This window comes from Nicrophorus vespilloides, unplaced genomic scaffold (genome assembly GCF_001412225.1).
Source record: "Nicrophorus vespilloides isolate i.1.1-1 unplaced genomic scaffold, Nicve_v1.0, whole genome shotgun sequence".
Classification (NCBI taxonomy): Eukaryota; Metazoa; Arthropoda; class Insecta; order Coleoptera; family Silphidae; genus Nicrophorus; species Nicrophorus vespilloides.
In genome coordinates, this window is record NW_017097358.1 from 23,076 (window position 1) to 48,110 (window position 25,035).

The 25,035-nt window shown below is 39.4% G+C and overlaps 2 protein-coding genes across 2 annotated transcripts; both read left to right on the plus strand.

Annotated features, from left to right (window-relative positions):
- The first annotated feature begins 2,627 nt into the window (after positions 1-2,627).
- Positions 2,628-23,322, plus strand: LOC108559900 (dynein beta chain, ciliary). Its single transcript, XM_017917276.1, has 40 exons — positions 2,628-2,904; positions 3,284-3,645; positions 3,701-4,216; positions 4,288-4,398; positions 4,552-4,706; positions 4,779-4,974; positions 5,039-5,294; positions 5,687-6,047; positions 6,277-7,486; positions 7,541-7,813; positions 7,939-7,968; positions 8,235-9,074; positions 9,138-9,686; positions 10,031-10,165; positions 10,298-10,560; positions 11,115-11,316; positions 11,381-11,605; positions 11,724-12,211; positions 12,619-12,901; positions 12,962-13,135; positions 13,257-13,976; positions 14,108-14,269; positions 14,338-14,537; positions 14,805-15,390; positions 15,592-16,215; positions 16,549-16,845; positions 16,943-17,112; positions 17,200-17,338; positions 17,398-17,562; positions 17,621-17,814; positions 18,361-18,565; positions 18,628-18,933; positions 19,330-19,500; positions 19,559-19,875; positions 19,932-20,346; positions 20,420-20,821; positions 20,879-21,478; positions 21,680-21,828; positions 21,971-22,272; positions 23,232-23,322. The coding sequence occupies exons 1-39, from the start codon at positions 2,715-2,717 to the stop codon at positions 22,263-22,265; spliced, it is 12,936 nt and encodes a 4,311-aa protein (XP_017772765.1). The 5' UTR covers positions 2,628-2,714; the 3' UTR covers positions 22,266-22,272; positions 23,232-23,322.
- Positions 23,323-23,982: 660 nt separating this feature from the next.
- Positions 23,983-24,727, plus strand: LOC108559899. Its single transcript, XM_017917275.1, has 2 exons — positions 23,983-24,100; positions 24,152-24,727. Exons 1-2 carry the CDS (start codon positions 24,038-24,040, stop codon positions 24,662-24,664), a joined length of 576 nt encoding a protein of 191 aa, XP_017772764.1. The 5' UTR covers positions 23,983-24,037; the 3' UTR covers positions 24,665-24,727.
- Positions 24,728-25,035: the final 308 nt, after the last annotated feature.

The window sequence follows — 25,035 nt, forward strand, 5'->3', positions numbered from 1 at the left end:
TTCGGCCTCGGGAAGTAATGAAATTTTCAGTCTTGAAGAAAAGTTATGCGATTAAGGATTTTCCTTTTTTTTTAATATTAGCTACATTGTAAGTATTAAGTCAACGGCATTTGCATATTGTTCCCGCTCCTCAAGACAATTAAGCCGAATCAACGCGTTTAAGAATAAACTAAGGGAAACTGGAGTGGCACCCTTTCGGCAACGTGGAAGGGAGAAGCGAGTTATCGCAGAGGCCGCAATAAATAATAAAACTAATTAACAGCGGACGCGATACGATTTAAGAACAATCAGTGTTTTCCTCTCTAAAACCGTAACAAGAAGACGCTTTTCAATGATTCCCCTTTGTTCGATAACCAAAAACAAAGAGCATAGCTTGGTATCTTTGTAGAAAGATTAAAACTGTATATTATATATAAGGTAATGGGAGCAGGCAGTGTATCCAGCAGGAGCGTGCCGTTGTTATAGCAGGAAAATCAATGCAGCAGCAGCATTCGCGTATTTTATTGTAACTTTATTTATGTCGTCGTTAGCGGAGGGTAAAGGAAGACGGTGGTGTCATGGTACGAGTCTGCAAAGACGATGAGACCACGCAAATATAATAACGTGATTGTGCCATGATATATGCGGGCCTCAGTCTTTAAGCAACATTCTGAAAATGCTGTGGCCCGTTCGCCCTTCGGAAATCATTTTCAGCCGCGACATTTAGTTTCAGCAAAACATTGGACCCTGTACAATTGCTACACACATCTCCTATATATATACATACATACAATATATATTCATAATATATAAGCTGAAGGGAAAGGGTCCGAGCCCTCTCGACGAATGGAAACCGGCGTCTGGATCGTGTGTACGTATTTATATAATTAGTGGAAAATTATGTAACAATTTAAAAGGATAATTAATTGTTGCAGCGACGGCGGCGGCGAGGGAAGGGCGCGTTGCGAACACGAGTTCAAACAATACATGTCATCACTATTAAGCATTGTTAAACGGGTGATTAACTACAGGGTCTAAACTTGACATGTGAGTTGTGACAAGACTGCAAGTGACGTGTTCATTATTTTGCCGGCAGTTTTCTTTATTCAACTGCGCTCGTAAAAATTGTGAACAAACCTATTTGCGAATAACAACAACAATGATACGACGTTTGTATGCAGTTCCATCATCCAATTGAACTAAAAAGTGCTTCTTTTTCACACCAAACACATGTAAGAAAACAATTTATTTATAATTTAATTACAATAATAAAATAAACTAAACGAATTATTCAGCTTCAATTTTAAAAACTTAATAAATTTCTATATGAAGTTTTTATTCTTTTTCTAAGAAATTATTTTGTTTCTTTCCTAAATTGAAAATTAATATGTAACAAATAAAATATTTTACTAAACGTAAATTCACTTTGTTAATATTTGTTGAACTGTATTATGTAAGATATAACTATGCATTTGAACATAATCGTTTCGTAATTGTGCTGTAATCATTATAGAATTTTTGATTGCAATTCCAATTGGTAATTTGTGTATTACTGTTTGCCAATTTAACATGGAATACAAGCTGTATTGTTCTGTCAACGGTTAACGTTATCATCCGGTTATTGTTGAGATCACAATAAGCGGTGCGATTCAGTGTACATATTATTCTTTAATGTCGCTTAGTGTAATTTTGCATTCCATAATTTATGCGTATTTCGATCATCGCGTTTTTGATTTATGCGATGCCATCGTTTTTAATTGTACTCTGATTTGAATTACGAGCATATAAATTCCTCATAGATTTTTCTATAAATCCTTAAACGCATACTAAGCATTTTCCGATCTATACGTGGACGTCTAATGCAGGACATTCGTAATCTGCAGTCAATACTAAGATATATTATATCTTAGTTGTCATTTGCATGATAACGGTCAATGACACTACGTTCAATACGTGGCACGTATACTTTCGTGTGCGTGCACCAGTAGATTATATAAGTTTTATTTTATTCCTTTTTGAACTCATTGATATTGCATTATTTCTATTACATTATTACTACTATTTCAGTTATTTCAACTATTATAAGCATAAAATTTTATTTTTTTTTGGTTTTGTGTGATTGTCAGGATGGAGGTGGAAAAAGTTGAGGATAACCGCATGGACTATCTGGGTATGTTCGTGCAGAAGACTTTGAAGCTGAAGCCGGAGAAATGGTCGAGGCTGATGACCACGGAGGACCACAAAGCGGTCGTCATGAAGTTTTTAGAGAGGCCGTATCCGCTTCTGCTGGTCATAGTTTTAACACCGACTGCACAGTTGGTTGCCACCAATGGATTTCCACTGGCACAGTTGAAAAACAAAGGTAAGAAAAGTAACCTCAATAACCAGAGCTACAACGTGCCTACGCTTCAGGGGTATACTTCATAAAGCGAGCTCTCCGACCAGTCGATAAAATAAATCCTTCGGAAACAATCATCCTCGGAGATTTATCCTGCAAAATCATCGACCAGCTGGCCTCCCTGGTGGACGAAGTACATACATGACAATCCACACACATATAGGGTCGCTCGAATTGATTAGTTCAATTACAGATCCTCGTCCCTTTGTTATCGAACTCTACAAATCACGATCACTGGCCGGAGGTTATCGCGAAAGACGTGCAGAAGCATGTCCATAGCTTGAAAAGTACCGTGTATCAGGTGAAGGGTCAGGTGAATGGGCAGACCGTACTACCGATGCCGGTGGGTGCTGAAAAGGTTCATCTCGCCGAGAAGGAAATTGTTGAAAGTAACGGAGAGATGTGCGATTTGTACCTGAAGAGCGCCATCGAAGGAGTCGTCATCAAGTGGTCCTCACAGATCAACGACGTCCTAGCCAACAACTCGTCAGAACTTACTGCAGGGACGCATCCTATACCTACTGCAGGTAACAAATCTTCAAATAATTGTAATAAATCAAATTAGAAAATAGAAATCATTTTTTTTCAAAACTTATAAAAAATTTATCAATTTTTATTAGAGAATTTTATAAAATTTATATGTTTAAATTCAGGGTAAAATGTATATTAACAAAGTTTGGTAAGGTGCTTAAGTTTCGCGTTTGTATCAAATAAAAATGAGGTATTTGAAGAATTGCTGCATTCTATGTGAACGGGAATTCGTGTTATGCGCTCAGGAGAAGCGACGCGGGGTTTGGTGGGTGCAGGAGAACAAGTCGTTTTCTTACAAACAAAATGCACTGTTGACGAGAGAAAGAAAAACTGACGCGAGCGATGAAAAGACTGGAAGAATTTATGTAATTTCAGAAATCCAATTTTGGAATTTGCGCCTGAGAAATTTGCAATACATTTACCAGCAGCTGCGAGACGGAAAGGTGAAGAGCATGGCAGTTATTTTGGAAAAAAGCAATAGCGCGTACTTCAGCTGCTTTCGTATCCTGTTTAAGAACGTCGTCCTGTCGCTGGCCGAGGCGAAGGATATTAATTTATATCTCAAGCCGCTGAAAAGACATATTGATTTACTACAGGAGACAGATTTCAGCGAGGCAATTCTTCTTTTCGGTCCACTCGTGCACGTGCTCTGTTTAATATGGTCCAACTCGAAGTACTACGATCAAGTGAAAATAATTGTATTGTTAAAACAGTTGTGCAATCTGCTCATTCAAGAGGTTCGTGCTGAAATGTAATGTGGAATTGGTTTCGTAACGATTGCTGTGTTGTCAGGCGAAAAAGTTCTTAGATCCGGCGACGCTCTTCCACAGCGACATCGATGAAGCCATGCAGAGAGTGGCTGTATCCATTAAAGTCCTGAAGAAGTTCCATTCAGTCTTCATCAGCTACAAGGATAATTTGAGTAGGTTTTTCGAAGGCAGAATCCCGCAACTGTGGACATTCCATCCGAACACAGTATTCGAACGTTTTCACGCCTTCTTGAAGCGATTGGCAACAATCCAATGGTTTTTCAATACAATACTCGAATTCACCAAACTGGAGAAAGTGGAAATCGGCGGCTTGAAGGGTCGCATTCTCAGCGCAAGGGTTACGTCGGTCTGCGGCGAATTCCAGGCCTGTTTAACTGTATTTTCAGGGAAATCGTACGACGTCTTAGATCCGGATGATCCCTCCTTCATGGCGGATTTCGAGAACTTCAAACAGAAAATTTTCGAGATGGATCTTAAGCTCGCCGCCATTTTCTGTCAGGCTTTTGACGACAGCTCAAACTTGGAGAGCATTTTCAAGGTATCACCGTTGATCCATATAAGACTATGGATGATGATCTTCGTTTTCTTATTGTTTTATTTTCGATGCAGCTGATAAATATTGTAGGCACGGTTTTGGATCGTCCGCTTATAAAGGAAGAGTTCACGAATAAATACGTGAAAATACTGGACATGCTTGAAGCTGAAATAACGACGGGCGAGGTGAGTTAAGAGCTCGCATTTTTTATTTCTTCTCTTTTATAATACAGTTAGTGGCGATAAAGTCAATAACCACTTACAGTTCGTTTTGAAAACAAACCGAATGAAGTCGGAACGTAGAAAGAAAAACACTAGGCTCGGTCATTTTTATTGTAGATATTATTTCAAGAGCAAATGAGCCATAGGAAGAAGTATGGGCAATTTGTCGTGGACAAGTACATGCCTCCGATAGCTGGAAGTTTACGATGGTCGCGCAATCTTCTCGAACGGATAACGGGTCCGATGCAAAGCTTCAGGACTTTACAGCACTCGTAAATAAACGGCACGTATGTTGCGACACATCAAAAAAACTCACGCCTCGGAACTTCTTCTCCTGTTGACAGGATAACGAGTAGCGCGCGAGCTGTAATCCTTACCGAAAGGTACGATGTTCTAGTGGAGAGCCTCCACGACATAGAGCTCGAATTATTCCAGCAGTGGTCCGAAAGTGTTCCCGCACTTATTGAAACCAATTTGCAGCGGTGTCTTCTCAAAAGAAACGTCAAGACTAGAGAACTCCTACTGAATTTCAATCCCGAGGTACAAATTCGCTTTTTCTCTATACTTTTCTACAGTAACTATTTTTATTTTTTTTTTATTTAAGTTATCCGCTATTCTGCGAGAAGTTCATTACCTAAAACTGATGGGCTATCAGGATGTACCGGCGGTCGCCCTGGAAATGGCCGAGCGGAACGAGACGTTCCGGAAGTACATATCCAACTTAAACTCGACCACTGATTGGTATAATAGAATTAGGCGGACCAGCAGAGACGTTGAATTCCAATTGATCGAGAACGAAATCGCCGAAATAGATCTTCTCATTGACCAAGGGAAAAACGAACTGAACTGGAACTCCAAAGGTAAACCATCTTATTCTCTTATTTCCTCTTCTCCTTGTCGTCGCTTTTTCATTCTAGCACATTAAGTATGAACATAATTTTAAACTCAACTTTCTCGTGCATTTTCAACAATTGCCTTTGCAGTTTTCGGTCATTCACGGAATTCATTTACAGAGAATTCAAAAGTTTTGCGTTCGAAGAGTCGTTGTACACTGAAATATTCGGTCTTTGTAATTTAATTAAGCGTTTCTTTTATTGAGTGTTAAACTTAAATTAACTCGGAGGCAACGAGTGCGGCCCGTTTGCCATAGCCTAGATACTAAAGCTCGCGGGCTTCGAATTCTGGGCAACTTATAATTAAATGAGATAGCTGTTAATACCGATCGGATAAAATCGCTAAGTGTCTGCTGTAGATTTATGGGAGTACATGGTGAAGCTGCATGGCTTAGTGAGCAATCTCCAAGGCCATCTGCGGAAGAGCCAGGAGAACTTATTGGAAATCAAGAGCGCCCTTGTGCCATTCGCCCGACAGCCATTGTTCGAGCGCAAGGACGGCAAGAAGGAGGCAGTCCTTTGCGTCGAGGAACGCGATGAATGTATAGCGAAGCGCTATGCTGAAATCACAGCAGCCACCGATAAAATCACCGAACTTCTGAATCAAAATATGGGCCTATTCCAGATGACCGAGATGCCAGACTCACCAGAGTGGCTTAATTACATCGATTTTGTTGATAAAATCGTGAAGAACTATCTGTATCAAACAGTTGGTTGCAGGTATTTATTTAAATCAATCAATAATTTCATATCTTCTTCAGTTAATTTCTATTTAATAAATAAATATTGGTAAAGCTTCTTTTTATTTATTTAAAATATGTTTTCCTTTCTCTTTTTAATTGAGAATAAATTATTATTTAAAATTAGATTTTGATGAAAATTTTCCTTAAACTAGTTTACATATCACTGCTCTTGAGGATAAGCCAACGATAATAACAATTAATTTCAGTCTGGGTTATATAAACGAGCACATGGATTCCATCAATAATCTGGCGCCGCTCTTCGAGTCCCAATTGCGGCTGCAGGAACCCCACATGGTGTTCATACCATCGCTGGAGCCAAACGAAAGCGATGGCTTCAAAAAGCAAATCATGACACTCATCGATGACATAATGAAAATATCATCGATCGTACCGCGGTTCTCAAAGCGCGAGGCTGTCTCCTACCAGTCGGAGATTGAGCAGAACGCGGACATAATCGAAATTAAAAATGATATCCTCTGCAGCGTGGATCGCGTGATACACGAAGCCTTTGAGTACTGCGATAGCTTCCAGTGTTACGCCTATTTGTGGCTGGACGACAGGTCGCAGTATTTGAGGATGTTCCTAACCTACGCCAGGCAATTAACTAATGATGAGGTGGAATGGGTGACTCTGAAAGACCCCTCGGCGCCGTCTCCAAACCCACCGAAAATGGAACAATTTAGGGAGCAGATAGACAATTTTGAAGCACTTTATACCGAGATTGAAGCAATGAAAACCGAGCGTATTTTCAATGCATGGTTCAAGGTGGACGCGCAACCTTTTAAGCAATCCTTATTGAATACAGTCCGAAAATGGGGTGACATGTTCAAAGATCACTTGGTTTCAACCGTTACCAATAGCTTGTGCGATTTAGGTAAATTTATCAGATCGGCCGATGAAGGTCTTCAACAAACTGTCAATGAAGGCGATTACAGAGCTTTAGTAAACGTGATGGGTTATCTTCTGCAAGTCAAGGAAAGACAGGCTGTAACCGACGAGATGTTCGCGCCTTTGCATGAAACCATCGAACTGCTGAAGTTTTATGATCAAGATATACCTGAAGAAGTTAACGTGTGGCTTCACGAGCTTCCCGAGCAGTGGAACAACAGCAAGAAGATAGCTATTACCGTGAAACAACAAGTGGCTCCATTGCAAGCAGCCGAAGTCACCTGCATCCGCAACAAAATAACCGAATTCGACAACAGAACGTCTCTTTACAGAGACTTTTTCAAACGCTTCGCCTTCTTCAAATACGACTGTTTGAATCCTTACCGCGTAATAGACAGCGTCAACAAGGATATGAAGAGACTGGAGCATGAGATGAGGAACATACAAGAGTCGGGTTCGTTATTCGAAGTGACCGTCCCGGAGTTCAAATTACTAAGGCAATGCAGGAAAGAATTGAGGATGCTTAAAGTAATAATAATGAAAGCTTTTTACAAGGAAATGTACGACTGATCGATGTTGCAGCAACTTTGGGATTACGTGTTCGTGGTTCACACCTGCGTGGACGACTGGAAAACGACGCCCTGGCGGAAAATCGACGTCGAGAACATGGATATCGAGTGCAAAAAGTTCGCCAAGGAGATAAGGATGCTGGATAAGGAGATGCGAACCTGGGACACCTATTCCGGCCTCGAAGCGACCGTTAAAAATACTTTAACTTCGCTGAAGGCCGTCGGCGAATTACAGAATCCGGCAATCCGCGAACGCCACTGGAAACAACTCATGAGATCGACGAAGGTAATGCCTCGTTCCGAGGGGAATCTGTATATACTTGTAAAATAACTATTCCACGTATCCTCCCTATTTATTCTTATATATACTCATTGTAAATAGCATTTATCTGTTGACACACTCTGTTACAGAATTTAGCTGCTCTGCCTCCCGAGTTTACAGTAAGTTTATACATCAAACACAGCACACAAACACACGCAAGCAAACAAGCAAACAAACAGAGAGACAAAGAAAGAAAGTTCAAACATCATCATTAGAATAGTTTTGTAATTCCACGGCGAATGAACGTAGACTGGGGGTAAGTCAGTAGCAGTAATGGAGCACGTGCTTAAATTTGATTATATCTCTCTAGCAAAGCTATCCGACCGGATAACATCAGGTTTGTGTTAATATTTCGTTAAACTGATGGTCTCGTGTATAATTGCAGACGAAAATCGTGATGGATCAAAGCACCACGCTGGCCGAGCTGCTGGAGCTGAACTTGCATGAGTGCGAAGAAGAGGTAAAGAATATCGTGGATAAGGCTGTGAAGGAGATGTCCATGGAGAAGATCCTACGTGAACTAAACGCCACGTGGTCCACTATGGAGTTCGAGCAAGAAGTACACTCAAGAACTGGATGCCATCTACTAAGAGCCAGCGAAAAGCTTATAGAAACTTTAGAAGACAACCAAGTCCAACTTCAAAACCTAATTACATCGAAATTCATAGCTCATTTCTTACAAGAGGTATCTGCTTGGCAGAATAAACTCAGCGTGGCAGACTCGGTGATTACAGTGTGGTTTGAAGTGCAACGCACATGGACGCACTTGGAATCGATATTCATGAGTTCCGAGGACATCCGCAAGCAACTCCCCGAGGACTCCAATCGTTTCGATGAGGTGGACAGCAACTTCAAAGTATTGATGGAAGAGATGGCTAAAGTGCCAAACGTCGTCGATTCTACGAACCGCGACGGCCTTCTGCGTAAACTAGAGGGACTACAAACTAAACTAACCCTTTGCGAGAAGGCTTTAGCTGTTTATCTTGAGACCAAACGACTGGCTTTCCCGCGATTCTACTTCGTTTCTTCCGCAGATTTACTGGACATCCTCTCCAATGGCAATCAACCTAAGTTGGTTGCTAAGCATTTAACAAAACTGTTTGACTCAATAGCTAGATTAAATTTTTTGGAGGTCGAGAATGGAGAGTTTAAATTGATATTAGGGATGTACGCTAAAGACGGAGAATACGTAACGTTCTACAAAGAATGCGAATGCACTGGACCGGTGTTTATCTTAAAAAAAAATATTATTTTTTTCGGATGATTATATGATTTTTTTTCTACGTAGGTGGAAGTTTGGCTGAATCGCGTGCAGGATGCGATGCGGTCCACGATCCTGACATCAATCGGAGACGGCGTCGTCTCTTACGAGGAGAAAGCCAGGGATCAATGGCTCTTCGATTTCCCGGCTCAGGTGTCGTTATGCGGCACGCAGATATGGTGGACGACCGAAGTGAATATAGCTTTCTCGCGACTCGAAGAAGGATATGATAACGCCATAAGGGACTACTACAAGAAGCAGGTGTCGCAATTAAGCACTTTGATATCGCTGCTGCTGGGCGACTTGAGTAAACAGGATAGGCAGAAAATAATGACCATATGTACGATCGATGTACACTCCAGAGACGTGGTCAGTAAATTGATACAGATGAAAGTGGAGAGTGCTAGCGCCTTCCAGTGGGTGTCCCAACTGAGGCATCGATGGGATGAGACTGGTCACCATTGCTACGCAAACATTTGCGACGCACAATTCAGATACAGTTACGAATATTTGGGGAACACGCCACGACTGGTCATCACTCCACTTACCGACCGATGTTACATCACTTTGACACAGGTTACACCTAATGCACACATACCCAACCGCAAACAATTAAAAAATTCTCTCTTGTTACACCTCAAACACATCTGTAATTGACTTTCCCCCAATCATGAATACACTATAATCTGATCTATTACATCAATTACAGTAATAATAAGTTCATAAAAGTTAATTTTTAACAAAAAAATAATTTATAGTAAATGAAAAATATTAATATGGTAATTTCATAAATAAAATTCTTTGCAAATGTCTCAGAATTGTCATTGAGAATTAAAAATAATTACGTTTCATTGCGAATGACGGGTTTCGCGAATGAATATGTGTATAGTTGTATAACGAATGCATCCGTTAATTTTCAGTCGCTACATTTGATTATGGGCGGCGGACCTGCGGGCCCGGCTGGAACAGGAAAAACTGAAACGACCAAGGACTTGGGACGCGCATTAGGGATAATGGTTTACGTATTCAATTGCTCGGAACAAATGGATTACAAAGTACAATTGCTGAACTTAGACCCCGCGGGGTGAACGCAAGGACCCACATATTTATTATCGCATATATTTGTTTCTCGGTTCTTTCGTGTATTTTTTTCCCCACTTCCGCTTCCGTTTCGCTCTGCTTCCTAGTCCTGCGGCAACATCTACAAAGGACTAGCGCAAACGGGAGCTTGGGGATGCTTCGACGAGTTCAACAGGATCTCAGTGGAGGTCCTCTCCGTAGTCGCCGTCCAAGTTAAATCCGTCCTTGATGCCATCAGGAATAAAAAGGCTCGCTTCGATTTTATGGGAGATGAAATTGCTCTTGTACCCACCGTAGGGATTTTCATCACTATGAATCCAGGATACGCAGGTCGCACGGAACTACCAGAAAATCTCAAGGCTCTATTCAGGTAACGTTTTTAAATTAATTTACAGTATTGATTTTTATTTTTAATATTTAACTTTGAAATATTTTTATTCAAAACTATAATTTAAAATAAATAAATAAAAAATAATGTTTTACATAAATAATCATATTATATAATATTTATCGAAATATATTAATATAAACATTTTTATTTGAAAAGAAAATATCCTTCTCGGTGTTCGTGTTTTGTAAATATCTTTTAATATCGTTTACGGAAACTTTAGATCCACTACTCCGGATAATAAGTTTTCCCCGGAAATAAAACACTATCTTAAGCACGAATCAAACGACCACGATAAAGTTTCTTCGTCTCTCTTTACCGGAAGGATAACGATTTATACGTAGTGTAATAACAGTATTTTTTAAGTTGACTATTGACCGAGATGTGCTTAATCTGTGTATATTGTTTAAAGTTAAAAAAGTTACTACTATAACAAATTTTCTATTGAAATGTCATTTGTAAAATATCACCCATTCATGTTGCTTAACTATTGTAAGCATTTTCGACTCAACAAGTGTTTTATCAATAATTTCCAGACCCTGTGCTATGGTCGTGCCGGATTTCGAGCTGATCTGCGAAATAATGTTGGTAGCAGAGGGTTTCCAGGAGGCGAAAATACTAGCCCGCAAATTCATCACCCTCTACACTTTGTGCAAGGAGCTATTATCGAAACAGGACCATTATGATTGGGGTTTACGGGCTATTAAATCGGTATTAGTTGTCGCCGGCTCTTTGAAGGCAAGCACAAGGCACAAGCCTCCGGTTTCGCACGTATTATCTTATTTTCGGGCGATATTTTCAGCGAGGGGACCCAGGCAGGCCCGAGGAGGAAGTTTTAATGAGGGCACTCAGAGACTTTAATATCCCCAAGATTGTAACTGACGATACTCCGGTATTTATGGGCCTTATTGGAGATCTCTTCCCAGCGTTGGAAGTACCGAGGAAACGCGACGCCGACTTCGAACGCACGGTTAAGCAGGCCGCCATAGATTTATTATTGCAGCCGGAAGATAACTTTATTCTAAAGGTACCATTGTCGGCCTCATCACCATTAAAGGCGCGGAAAGAAATGGGGAAAAGCGCTGAGCGTTGCGGGGGTGGAAAGGACTCTCTGCAAAAGTCTTTAAACTTGTTTCTTTTATTAGGTGGTGCAATTAGAGGAGCTGCTGGAAGTGAGGCATTCGGTGTTTATAGTGGGTAATGCGGGCACGGGCAAGACGCAAGTGTGGAAAACACTTTACAAGACGTATCAGAACATAAAGAAGAAGCCGGTCTACAACGATCTGAATCCCAAGGCCGTGACGAACGACGAGCTTTTCGGCATTATAAATCCGGCGACGAGGGAGTGGAAGGACGGACTCCTCTCGGTCCTGATGCGCGAACAGGCCAATCTGCAGGGCGACCATCCGAAGTGGATTGTCCTGGACGGAGACATAGATCCCATGTGGATCGAGTCGCTGAACACTGTCATGGATGACAATAAGGTCCTCACGTTGGCTAGCAACGAGCGCATCGCACTGACCACCACCATGAGGTTGTTATTCGAGATATCTAATTTACGTACAGCCACACCGGCTACCGTTTCCAGGGCTGGCATCCTCTACATAAACCCACAAGATCTAGGATGGAATCCGTAAGCATTCATACATAAAATCTCATTCAACACAAAATCTCAACATTGCTTTTCAACAACAATTTTAATAATATGTAGAATAGGAAAATATATATATAACATAACCATTTCAGATTTTTTTAAATTTTATAATTAAATCAGATCCTTGATTTTGTTAAATTCAAACTAAATTTCATTTGAGTATAAATATCGTAAAATGTATATTTTTTAAAGATGTGTAATATTTAATTGAAAGTTTAATTATGAAACTTCTGGTATTTATTTTTTATGTTATAAATAGTCAAGACATTGCTTGAATGAAAGTGATTTAGTTTAAATCTTTCTGTTCGCGGAGCAGCAAAAATAGCGAGCGAGGCGTCAGCCACAGGTGGTAATTTAAAACGAGACTAATGGAATTGTCGTTTCAGATACGTAACGAGCTGGATTGAAGGCAGGAAAATAATCTCGGAGAAGTCTAACCTAATAATGCTGTTCGACAAATACATCCCGATCTGTTTGGAGAACGTCAGGACGCGGTTCAAAAAAATCACGTCGATTGCGGAGACGGCCCACGTCGAGATGCTCTGCCATTTATTGGATTGTCTACTGACAAGCTCGAACACCCCGGCGGATTGTCCTAAGGAATGGCACGAACTATACTTTGTTTTCGGATGTGTCTGGGCTTTCGGATCAGCAATGTTTCAGGAACAAGTATAGATATCAAGGTTTATGTTTTGGTTCAAAGTAATTTATGTTTTTTTTTGTATATAGGCCACGGACTATCGAGTAGAATTTACCAAGTGGTGGGTAAACGAGTTCAAGACGGTGAAATTTCCCACCGGTGGTACCGTCTTCGACTACTATATAGAACCGGAAACGAAACAGTTCATGCCTTGGACAGATCTACTAGGAAGATTCGAGCTGGACCACGATATGCCTTTACAAGTGAGTTAAAACTTAATATACAGGCTTTAATTTTAGTTTATCTTTCATCATTTTCTTGTAATAAGCTGTCAAAGTTACAAAAAATTGAAAAAGAACTTTTAATTTATGTAATTATATGTAGGCAGTCCTGGTGCATACGGCAGAGTCCATACGTGTTCGATATTTCTTGGATTTATTGATGGAAAATCGCCATCCGGTAATGCTGGTTGGGAATGCGGGCTGCGGAAAAACCGTTCTGGTAAGCGAAAAATTAGCATCGTTATCGGAAAATTATGCGGTCACCAACGTACCGTTTAATTTCTACACGACATCGGAAATGCTCCAGAAAATTCTGGAAAAACCGCTTGAGAAGAAGGCGGGTAGAAACTTTGGTCCACCCGGCAACAAAACCCTTGTATACTTTTTGGATGATATGAACATGCCGGAAGTGGATACCTATGGTACTGTACAGCCACATACGTTAATCAGACAACATCTGGATTACAATCACTGGTACGACAGAAATAAACTCAGCCTGAAAGACATACACAATTGCCAGTATGTTTCCTGTATGAATCCGACCGCAGGCAGTTTCACCATCAATCCTCGCCTGCAGAGGCATTTCCACGTCTTCGCTATTAGTTTTCCGGGGATAGACGCTTTAACTACGATTTATCATGCAATCTTGAGCCAGCATCTCACCAACCCCGAACACAAATTCCCATCGACTGTGCACAAACTTTCCGATAATATTGTTTCTGCCTCTGTTGCGCTACACCACAAAGCCTCACAAATTTTCCTGCCTACGGCCATCAAATTCCACTACATATTCAATCTGCGTGACATCTCCAACGTCTTCCAGGTAATTATAATTCAATTATCGTTACTTTATAATTTCATATTTTAAACATCTATTATATAAATTACTTATTTTTTTAAAAACCAATAAAGTTCAATAAGATTGATATTATACCGATACTCTTCGAATTACAGGGTCTACTGTTTAGCTCTAACGAATGCCTCAACCAGCCGACGGATGTAATCCGGCTATGGCTGCACGAGAGTCAGCGAGTATACGGCGACAAACTGGTAGAGGAAAAAGATATTGATGGCTTCTCCAAGCTTCAATTAGACGTCTTCAAAAAGAACTTTGAGGTAGCAGTAGTGCCGCACTAGATAAAACCGTTATCCTTATAAATGACTCTTTCTCTTCCAAATTAAAGGAAATCGATGAGAGCGTTGTCTTCGAGAAGCCGAATATATATTGCCACTTTGCAGGTGGCATTGGCGAACCCAAATACATGCCAATCACTAAATGGGATAAACTCAACCGATTGCTCACCGAAGCCATGTACAGCTATAACGATTTAGTAGCTGCAATGAACCTGGTTCTATTCGAAGACGCTATGATGCATATATGCAGGTAATTATTATACTCAAACCTAAAATCCTATCTTACTTAATATTATTTAACATTTGTTATATCATTTATGTAAGAACTTTAACAGTTTATTCAAATTGTATTTAAAACATGTTAAAATATTTCTTTTTAAATCAATAAATATTGATTATAAATCATTTTTTTATGAAAAGTTGCAGAAATAAGAACTCATTGATTATTACATATTGAATATTGTAAAAGTAACAAGTACAAATTAGATATTTTTTAAAATTGCTATTTTTTTTATAGGATAAATCGAATCCTCGAGTCACCAAGAGGAAGTGCGCTTCTGGTTGGCGTCGGCGGAAGTGGAAAGCAATCCCTATCCCGATTGGCAGCTTTCATCTCCTCATTAGAAGTTGCACAGATACAATTAAAAAAAGGATACGGTGTCCTTGATCTGCGTCTCGAATTGTCTGCAATGTACATGAAAACAGGCTTGAAGAACGTCGGCATAATGTTCCTTATGACCGATGCTCAAGTACCCAACGAGCAGTTCCTTGTACTCATCAATGACATGCTTGCATCTGGTGAAGTACCAGACATGTTTCCGGATGACGAAATTGAGAACATCATTGCAGGAGTGAGGAACGAAGTTAAGGGTGCCGGATTGATAGATTCCCGCGAAAACTGTTGGAAATTCTTTATTGATCGAGTTAGACGTCAACTAAAGATTGTACTATGTTTTTCACCCGTCGGATGTACGCTCAGGGTGCGCTCCAGGAGATTCCCGGCCATTATAAATTGTACACAAATAAATTGGTTCCACGAATGGCCACAGGAAGCCCTGGTTTCCGTTTCGCTACGATTCCTGGAGGAGCTCGAGGTGTTGCCGGTAAAGTAACGCAAAATATATATAAAAAAAAACAACATCCTCCCCCGATCTACAATACATCACTTCCTCCTATTAGCAGTCACAGTTATAGTATTAGGGTGAAATGGATCGGGGGTGGTGGGATGGAAGCAATCATTAACTACTGACACACATTGTACGGTTCTATGTCGGCTCAGTACACGGTATTAATTGATTTTCCAGGAGGAGCTCAGAGATCCCGTTTCACGTTTCATGGCTTATGCTCACACATCGGTCAACTCCACGTCGAAACTCTATTTACAAAACGAAAGGCGTTTCAATTACACGACACCTAAATCATACCTGGAACAAATCAATTTGTACGCAAAGTTGCTCCGCCAAAAATCAGATGAGCTCCGCGGAAAGGTTCAGAGGTTGGAGAATGGTCTTGATAAATTAAGAAGCACAGCGAAACAAGTGGATGATCTAAAAGTAAAGTTAGCAGTCCAAGAAATTGAGTTGCAGGAAAAGAACGATGCTGCCGATGCTCTCATTGAAATCGTTGGAGTAGAAACGGAGAAGGTGCAGATCGAAAAGACACTAGCTGATGAGGAGGAGCAGAAGGTGGCCATCATCGCCGAGGAGGTTTTACAAAAACAAAAAGACTGCGAAGAGGATCTCCTAAAGGCTGAACCAGCTTTGATCGCCGCTCAAGAAGCGCTAAACACCCTGAACAAGGCTAATTTGACGGAATTAAAATCTTTCGGTTCGCCTCCGGGAGTCGTAACGAACGTAACGGCCGCTGTTATGGTGCTCTTGGCGCCCTCCGGAAAAATACCAAAAGATAGGAGCTGGAAAGCCGCGAAAGTAATTATACAACCTCAACCTCTGTTTTGATACACAAGCAAGATTCTCATTTCCCCCCCAAGAAAACACTCACCATGCAACCTTCTTTTTTAATTAGTTACATTTATTCGAACCAATTTTGCAAATATGCTTGAATATCTCCGCTAATTAGTAAGTCCAGTTTTTCTTTATTTTATATATCTAGAACCATATTAAGTTTCACAGTTCCGAATCTACAAAAATATCAACTACTGAATACACAGTTACATTAAATATTTATTAAAAAGTACACATTGATAAGTCTTTAATCCTAACATATGTAAATATTACTACTTTTGTCTTATTTAACTGCAGATTACGATGGCTAAGGTTGATGCTTTCCTGGATGCTCTGATCAACTACGATAAGGAGAACATCCATCCGGAAATCATAAAAGCCATAGAGCCGTATCTGAAGGACTCGGAATTTGAACCGGAGTTCGTGAGATCGAAGTCAGCAGCAGCTGCTGGACTCTGCGCCTGGGTTATAAATATAATTAAATTTTACGAAGTCTACTGCGACGTTGAGCCGAAGAGGAAAGCCTTGGCCCAGGCGAACGCCGAATTAGCAGCTGCTCGAGAAAAATTGAGCGTGATTAAGAGGAAAGTTGCCGTAAGTCTTGATAATCGTAGACTCCGTCGAGCACGAGTGTATTGTATTGTTATTATTACTATTATGACTATTTTGTTTCCTTGCCTTCGGTCGGAAGTCTCTCGAGGAGCAGTTGGCCAATTTAACGGCGGATTTCGAGAAAGCTACTACGGAGAAGTTGCTGTGCCAACAGGAAGCGGATGCGACGAACGCCACCATTCAATTAGCCAATAGATTGGTTGGCGGATTAGCGAGCGAGAACGTCCGTTGGGCTGAAGCTGTCAATAAGTATAAACTTCATACTAATGATCAACCCTATACATTTAACTTATGTGTAAATATTGTATTGGAAATAATAGTTTGAATGGTTTGCAGTTTTATAGAACAAGGAACTATGCTTCCAGGCGATGTTCTTCTCGTAACCGCATTCATTTCTTACGTGGGTTGCTTCACCAAGCAATACCGACAGGATCTGCTGCACAAAATGTGGCTGCCTTTCATGCGAGGCATCGATGTGAGAGGAAAGCCTTTACCTAAGTCATTCAGTATCGCTTAATGAATATTAATTTCCAGCCGCAAATACCCATAACCGATGGCTTGGATCCTTTAACACTAATGACGGATGATACGCAGATTGCTAAGTGGAATAACGAAGGTTTGCCGAGTGACAGGATGTCTACGGAAAACGCAACAATATTATCGAACTCGGATAGGTGGCCCTTAATGATTGATCCACAGGTATACATAACGTCTAATTCACTTCGAGATTTTCTATTTACGAAACCACACGTTTCAGTTACAAGGTGTGAAATGGATAAAGGAAAAATATGGCGACGCCCTCCAGGTAATCCGGTTAGGACAGAAAGGTTATCTCGACATCATCGAAAAATCCATAACATGCGGTGCCACTGTACTCGTGGAAAATATCGGTGAGACCGTGGATCCTGTACTGGATACTTTACTAGGAAGAAATCTTATTAAAAAGGGCAAGTAAGTACTCTTGCAACTCAAAATACTATAGACGCAGCTAAATTATATACTCAAATAATTTGTTTGCAAATACAAACATATTTATTAAAAAAAAATCTTAAAGAAATTTAGAAAAAAAATATTAATTAAGAATCTTAAACGAATACAAAATTATTAATTTGTAATTTAATTGCAATATGTAAATTTATAGTTTACTTGAGTTTATTTTATAGTAAGGTTTATTAGATTTATATGAATGAAAGCTTTTTGTGAATTCAAATGAATGGTAACAGGTGTTTAGGTTTGCTGCCAAAAAAAATCAATTCTCAATCAGAAATTGAGTGGTGTACTTTAAACAGAATACTTTGAGGAAATATAGTGTATTCTATTTATTTTTGTTTTGGGAAATGAAACTGTAAAGTAGAAAACTCTTCGAAAGAAACTTTAGAATTTCGCTATAGTTCTTTCTGCGACGAAATGAGCAAAAGGAGTAAAGAGTTTTACGGAAGGAGAAAAGCTCGGAAAACAAAAATAACGAAAATGTGTATATAAGTATTTCAATTGCAGGGCAATAAAAATTGGGGACAAAGAGATCGAGTACAATGCGAGTTTTCGGTTGATCCTTCACACGAAATTAGCAAATCCGCATTACAAGCCGGAGATGCAGGCGCAGGCGACGCTAATTAATTTCACCGTGACGAGGGATGGCCTAGAGGACCAACTCCTGGCCGAAGTCGTGAAAGCCGAGCGTCCGGATCTGGAGGAATTAAAAGTAAATATGCAAAACAATTTAATTACACTTGTTCATCCGGAGGATTCTCGCGTCACTTTCAGGCAGAGCTAACGAAGCAGCAGAATGATTTTAAAATCATGTTAAAAAGTTTGGAGGATGATTTGCTGTCGAGGTTGTCTTCGGCTGGGGGGAATCTCTTAGGAGACACCACCCTCGTGGAGAATCTGGAGACGACTAAACGGACTGCGGCTGAGATTGAGGTCAAGGTGTCCGAGGCGAAGATCACCTCCGTCCAGATAGACCAGGCTCGTGAACACTATAGACCAGCTGCCGCCAGGGCCAGCCTACTATACTTCATCCTAAACGAATTAAACACCATAAATCCCATTTATCAATTCTCTCTGAAGGTAATATTCGCTGACGATCGCGTCTAGACTAGTCTGGACAATAACGACCATTCATACAATATTTTAATCTGATAACCAGTATAAATATAAGACTCTACAATGTAGTGAATTATTATACACATACAATTTTATAATTAAATTTTTTACAACTATTACTTATAAATTAGATTGCTGCAATTTAAACAAAATAAATAAGTAAAAAATGTAACGTTAATATGCTAAGAATTTCAATTTATAACATTATAATAATTTGTTATAAAATTAACAATATAAAGTTTGTAATAATTGTTTGATTTCTTGGTTTAAGGACGTTTCTAATAGTTCTCTCCTGACCGTTAAGATTGATTTATTATATATAAGAATGTCTAATTCTTATTTTTCTTCTTTTTATCGTAGGCTTTCAGCGTAGTTTTCCAGAAGGCAATTGCTAGGGCTGATCCTGCTGAGTCGGTGGCGGCTAGGGTGAACAATTTGATCGATTGCATCTCGTTCTCGGTCTTCCAATATACCACTCGAGGCCTGTTCGAATGCGATAAATTAATTTTCGCCTCGCAGATGACTTTCCAGGTAGGCGCAAGCTCGTGGAAGTCGTTCATCTCTTGAATCCATCAATCCTATTTTCCAGATTTTGCTTATGAGTGAGGAAATTTCGGCGGCCGACCTCGATTTCCTGCTGAGATTTCCCCTAAAGCCGCACGTGACTAGTCCCGTCGACTTTCTCTCAAACACCAGCTGGGGTGGCATCTGCAGCCTATCCACTAAAGACGAGTTCCGTAACCTGGACCGAGACATCGAGAACTCTCCGAAGAGGTGGAAGAAGCTGGTCGAATGCGAATGTCCGGAGCGCGAGAAGTTCCCGCAGGAATGGAAGAACAAGACGGCCCTGCAGAGATTATGTATGATGCGAGCATTACGACCGGACAGGATGATATACGCTATGATGTAAGTGAATTTATATAGCGTTTACATAGCTTATATTAACTATTGTTAATTCTAAGCGCATTCATTGAGGAAAAATTAGGTGCTAAATATGTGGAGAATAAGACCATGGAGTTTTGTAAATCATTCGAGGAGACCAGTCCGTCGACGCCGATATTCTTCATTCTATCGCCAGGAGTTAATCCGTTGGGGGATGTGGAGCAGCTCGGTTTAAAATTAGGCTTCTCTTCGGAACGCCAGAATTTCCACAACGTGTCGCTGGGACAAGGACAGGAGGTCGTGGCGGAAACGGCAATGGATGTGGCAGCTAAGAATGGACACTGGGTAATTCTCCAGAACATACACTTAGTGAAGAAGTGGCTGCCGTCCTTGGAGAAGAAACTGGAGATTAATGCGGAGGGTTCCAACCCCGATTATCGGGTGTTCATGAGCGCCGAGCCCGCGGCCACCGCCTCCGCTCACATAATACCTCAGGTATATAAATGGGGAAGCAGCGAAAGGTCCATACCATAGCTCTCCTTAATTGCGATCCGATTCTGAATTGCAGGGCATTTTGGAGTCGTCCATAAAAATAACGAACGAGCCTCCGACCGGAATGCAGGCGAACCTGCACAAAGCCCTATCGAATTTCAATCAGGAAACATTAGAACAGTGCGGCAAAGAGGCGGAATTCAAGGTGATATTATTTGCCCTTTGCTATTTCCACGCAGTCGTTGCGGAGCGTCGCAAGTTTGGGCCGCAGGGCTGGAACAAAATCTACCCTTTTAACGTCGGCGACCTCAACATAAGCGTATTTGTTCTGTATAATTACTTGGAGAACAATTCGAAAGTACCATGGGAGGATCTTAGGTATTTATTCGGAGAGATCATGTACGGCGGCCACATCACCGACGACTGGGACCGGAGGCTGTGCATCTCCTATCTGGAAGAGCTGCTCCAGCCGGATTTGGTACAAGATACAGAATCCGAAGTAAACGAAAAACTATACAATAAATACGATTTTTAGGTCGACGGGGAACTGCAGCTGGCTCCGGGATTTGCGGCTCCGCCGAACACTGATTACGTCGGGTATCATACGTACATAGATGAGCAAATGCCTAGCGAGTCTCCTTATCTTTACGGTTTGCATCCGAATGCCGAAATAGGATTTTTAACAACGACCGCCGAGAATCTGTTCCGCACCGTTTTCGAGATGCAGCCACGAGACGCAGGCTCATCAGGTGGTGCTACCATAACCAGAGAAGATAAAGTCAAGCAGATCATTGACGAGATGCTCGAGAAGCTGCCGGAGGATTTCAATATGTTAGAGATCATGGGAAAAGTAGAGGAAAGGACTCCATACGTGATAGTCGCATTCCAGGAATGCGAGAGAATGAACTATCTCACGGGCGAGATCAAACGCTCCCTGAAGGAACTAGATTTAGGCCTCAAAGGCGAGCTCACTATCACCTCAGACATGGAGGACTTAGAGAACGCCCTGTTCCTTGACCAAGTACCACCTGTCTGGAGTAGTCGTGCTTATCCTTCGCTGCATGGACTGACCACCTGGTTCATAGATCTTCTCCTGCGTATAAGAGAATTGGAAACTTGGTCCACCGACTTTGTTGTAAGCAATCATTTTAACAATCATAATTTAAATAAAAAGTGTAATCTTACAAAATTAATACCGTTACAATTACATTCGATATTAATAGTCTAACTAAGATTTAGAATGACCACAATGAATCACGACAACTCTTCTCTAACTATTACATAAAGATTAATAGGTGAATAATTTTCTATCCGCCATCCACTTATTTCTTTGCAGTTACCGTCTTCCGTGTGGCTCGGGGGATTCTTTAATCCCCAATCTTTGCTAACTGCCATTATGCAAAGCACTGCGAGGAGAAACGAGCTACCTCTGGATAAAATGTGTCTACAGTGCGACGTTACCAAGAAACAGAAGGAGGACTTTACGTGAGTGGCCGACCAATTAATTTCTCGTTTCCAGGCAGCCACCGCTACTTACATAATTATCCCAAGGGAGATAAAACAAACAAAATGAATAGAATAGAATAAATCCGTCTTTGCATAAGTATTACACAAATTACATTTTCAGGAGTGCCCCAAGGGATGGCGCCTACATACACGGATTACACATGGAAGGAGCCAGGTGGGATGTGCAAGCTGGTATCATCATGGATTCCCGTCTTAAGGAGCTCTTTCCAGCTATGCCTGTGATTAATATACGAGCGATCACGCAGGATAAGCAAGACCTCAGAAACATGTACGAATGTCCTGTGTACAAGACACGAACCAGAGGTCCAACATACGTCTGGATCTTCAACCTGAAAACCAAAGACAAACCATCAAAGTGGACTCTCGCCGGAGTTGCACTTCTGCTACAAACATAATTCATCAGTAAATATATTTATTATTTCTATAAACGAAACACTTTCATTCCCATTTTTTCTAATAGCATATTTAATTATTAAATTAAGTTACAACAGTTGTTGCGGGTCAAATAAGAACAAATAAGATGAAAAATATTATTTTTTGCTTCTAGAAGTAATAATATATAATTTATAATAGAGATTAATTTTCATGTTTGATATGAATAAAAATATAGTAGTTACAAAACTTGATTGATTCTTAACTAATAATAATGTTGTATGGTATGTGGTTTCATATTAATATATAAGAAAAAAGAAATAAATTTAAGTATTTTTTTATTAACAAAAAAAATAAATATGTTTCAACAGGGAAAATATATTACATCAAAATAAATAGTTCATGCGTTGAAGATACTCTTATACTTTCTTCATCAGCATCATTTCTCAAAGAATTGCAGCATATCCTCATGCTTTCCTGAACTAGAGCTTTGATTTAAATTCTATTTAACTCTTCGGGGAGTTCCATTCTGAATTGCTTAAGGTTGTAGCCTACCTCATGGTTCCCTGGGTTACATCTTAGATTCAGAATATCTTGATTGAATATATAATCATGATAATGACTTTCCTCCTCCTCTACCTTTACAGGGTAATAGCCTACATCATGCCTATATGGAACACCACTTAGATTCATATTATCTTGATCGAAAAAATGATCATAGACATTATACTCTTGATTATCCTCTTCCTCTACTTTTACAGGATTGTAGCCTTCATCATGCCTCCAAGGAACACCACTTATATTCATATTGTCTTCATCGAAAAAATGATCATAGACATTATACTCTTGATTATCCTCTTCCTCTAGTTTTACATTGTTATAGCCTTCATCATGCTTCCATGGGACACCACTTATATTCATATTGTCTTGATCGAAAATATTATCATAGATATTATACTCTTGATTATCTTCTTCCTCTATTTTTACAGGGTTGTAGCCTTCATCATGCCTCCAATGGACACCACTTACATTCATATTATCTTGATCGACAATATGTTCAAAGAAGTTATGAGGCTGATATTCCTCTTCTTCTAATTTCACAGGGATCTCCATCTTCACTGGCATCTCAAATTTAACTTCACCAATATTGTGATTAAAACTCATATTTATAAATATCAATAAGCAATAAGTTGTTAACAACTGAAAAATTTGAAATTATTTTTCTAGTATGAAGTCAAAGTTTATTGATACAGAATAATATTCAAAAAATTCAGAGACATTGCTCCAAAACAGACGAACTTTTCGTTTTGATCAATGAATGAATATATAGTATATAATAGTATATAAATTACTTGTTTTAATAACTATGGTGTATATATGGTTGCTTATAATAAATGTATTATCCTAAAATTCATATATCATTATTTTAAATAATTGTACCTATTTATTGTTTAGCACAGATGGATACAATGAAATATTCTTAGAAGGTTTAAATTATATCTTATATAATAGTGTTATTTGTGACTAATATTGCCATCTACAAGAAAACATTCTAAACTCATATATTTGTATAAAACATTTGCTAAATATTCACTTGTCTTTCTTCACTTTTTAAATATTTTCTTTAAATTTTCGATAAAAAATATATTTCTTTATAGATACTATATTTTTTTTGAATTTATTTGTATAGTTTATGTTATAGTTTATATATTTGATTTCATCGAATTGTACTATTTTACTTTGCTTTAGTTCATTATTTATTGTGCCTGTGCATAAAAAAAGTTTTAATTTCAGAATGGAGGTATTAATTGTGGCCCCTTTTGTTCCAATTATTTTTAATATTGGAATACATATTTCAGTAAGTCATTAACAAAACTCGTTAACTGTATTATGTAACATATTTTTTCAGACATTTCTTATTGATAAAACGATAATACTATGGAGTTTATTGGTATACATGATGGATCATCCATTCGAATACTTTGTATTGGTAGTTTGTTTTTACACTCTGTTCGAAGTTCTTGGACATTTGCTGATTCGAAAAAGGAGACCGCACCTAGTCGTTGGGTGCTGTTGTATATACATTGCGGCATTGGAGATCTACGATACTTCATTAGGAGCTATAGATCTGTTCTCACAATACGTCATCATATTCACCTACATGTTTGGCTTTCCCAGATACTACAAGGATAAACCCATCAAACACATCCTTCGAACGGCACTTATATACTTATTATTCGCTAATTCCAATATTACTTTATACTGTAACAGAATTTTGCATTTCCATATCTTGTTCGTTGCTGCTTTGACCGGTGGTTGCTTCAGCGTTTTCCTGGAATACTACATCACTTATTGGTTTAAAGGGGAAGAAGAGGTTTTAAGGCAAAGAAGAAACTCCGCCGCAATGCGCGTACAGCAATAGCAAAATATATTACATGACATATTATAAAGAAAATGATGTTAAGAAACAATCATAATTTTTACAGCAATAAAATGATTTTATATTTTTTGACACTCCTTATTGATTCCCTATATATACGTATAGCAAAATCACAACCATATGAAAACTTTTACTATTTTTAAAATTAGTTTGAGAAACTTGGTATTTGTATGGTAAATAATAATAATAAGTACTTATTACAGTGCTTCTTAAGGTCTTCATTATCTTAAGGGGTTGTCGAGAAATTCACGAAAAACTTATTAAAGAAAATCCTTTTTCCATCAAAGCGATTTTTAAGTAAATCTTATTCACTTTTTTTTTTATTTCCCCAGCTCTTAGCAACAAGAACATGC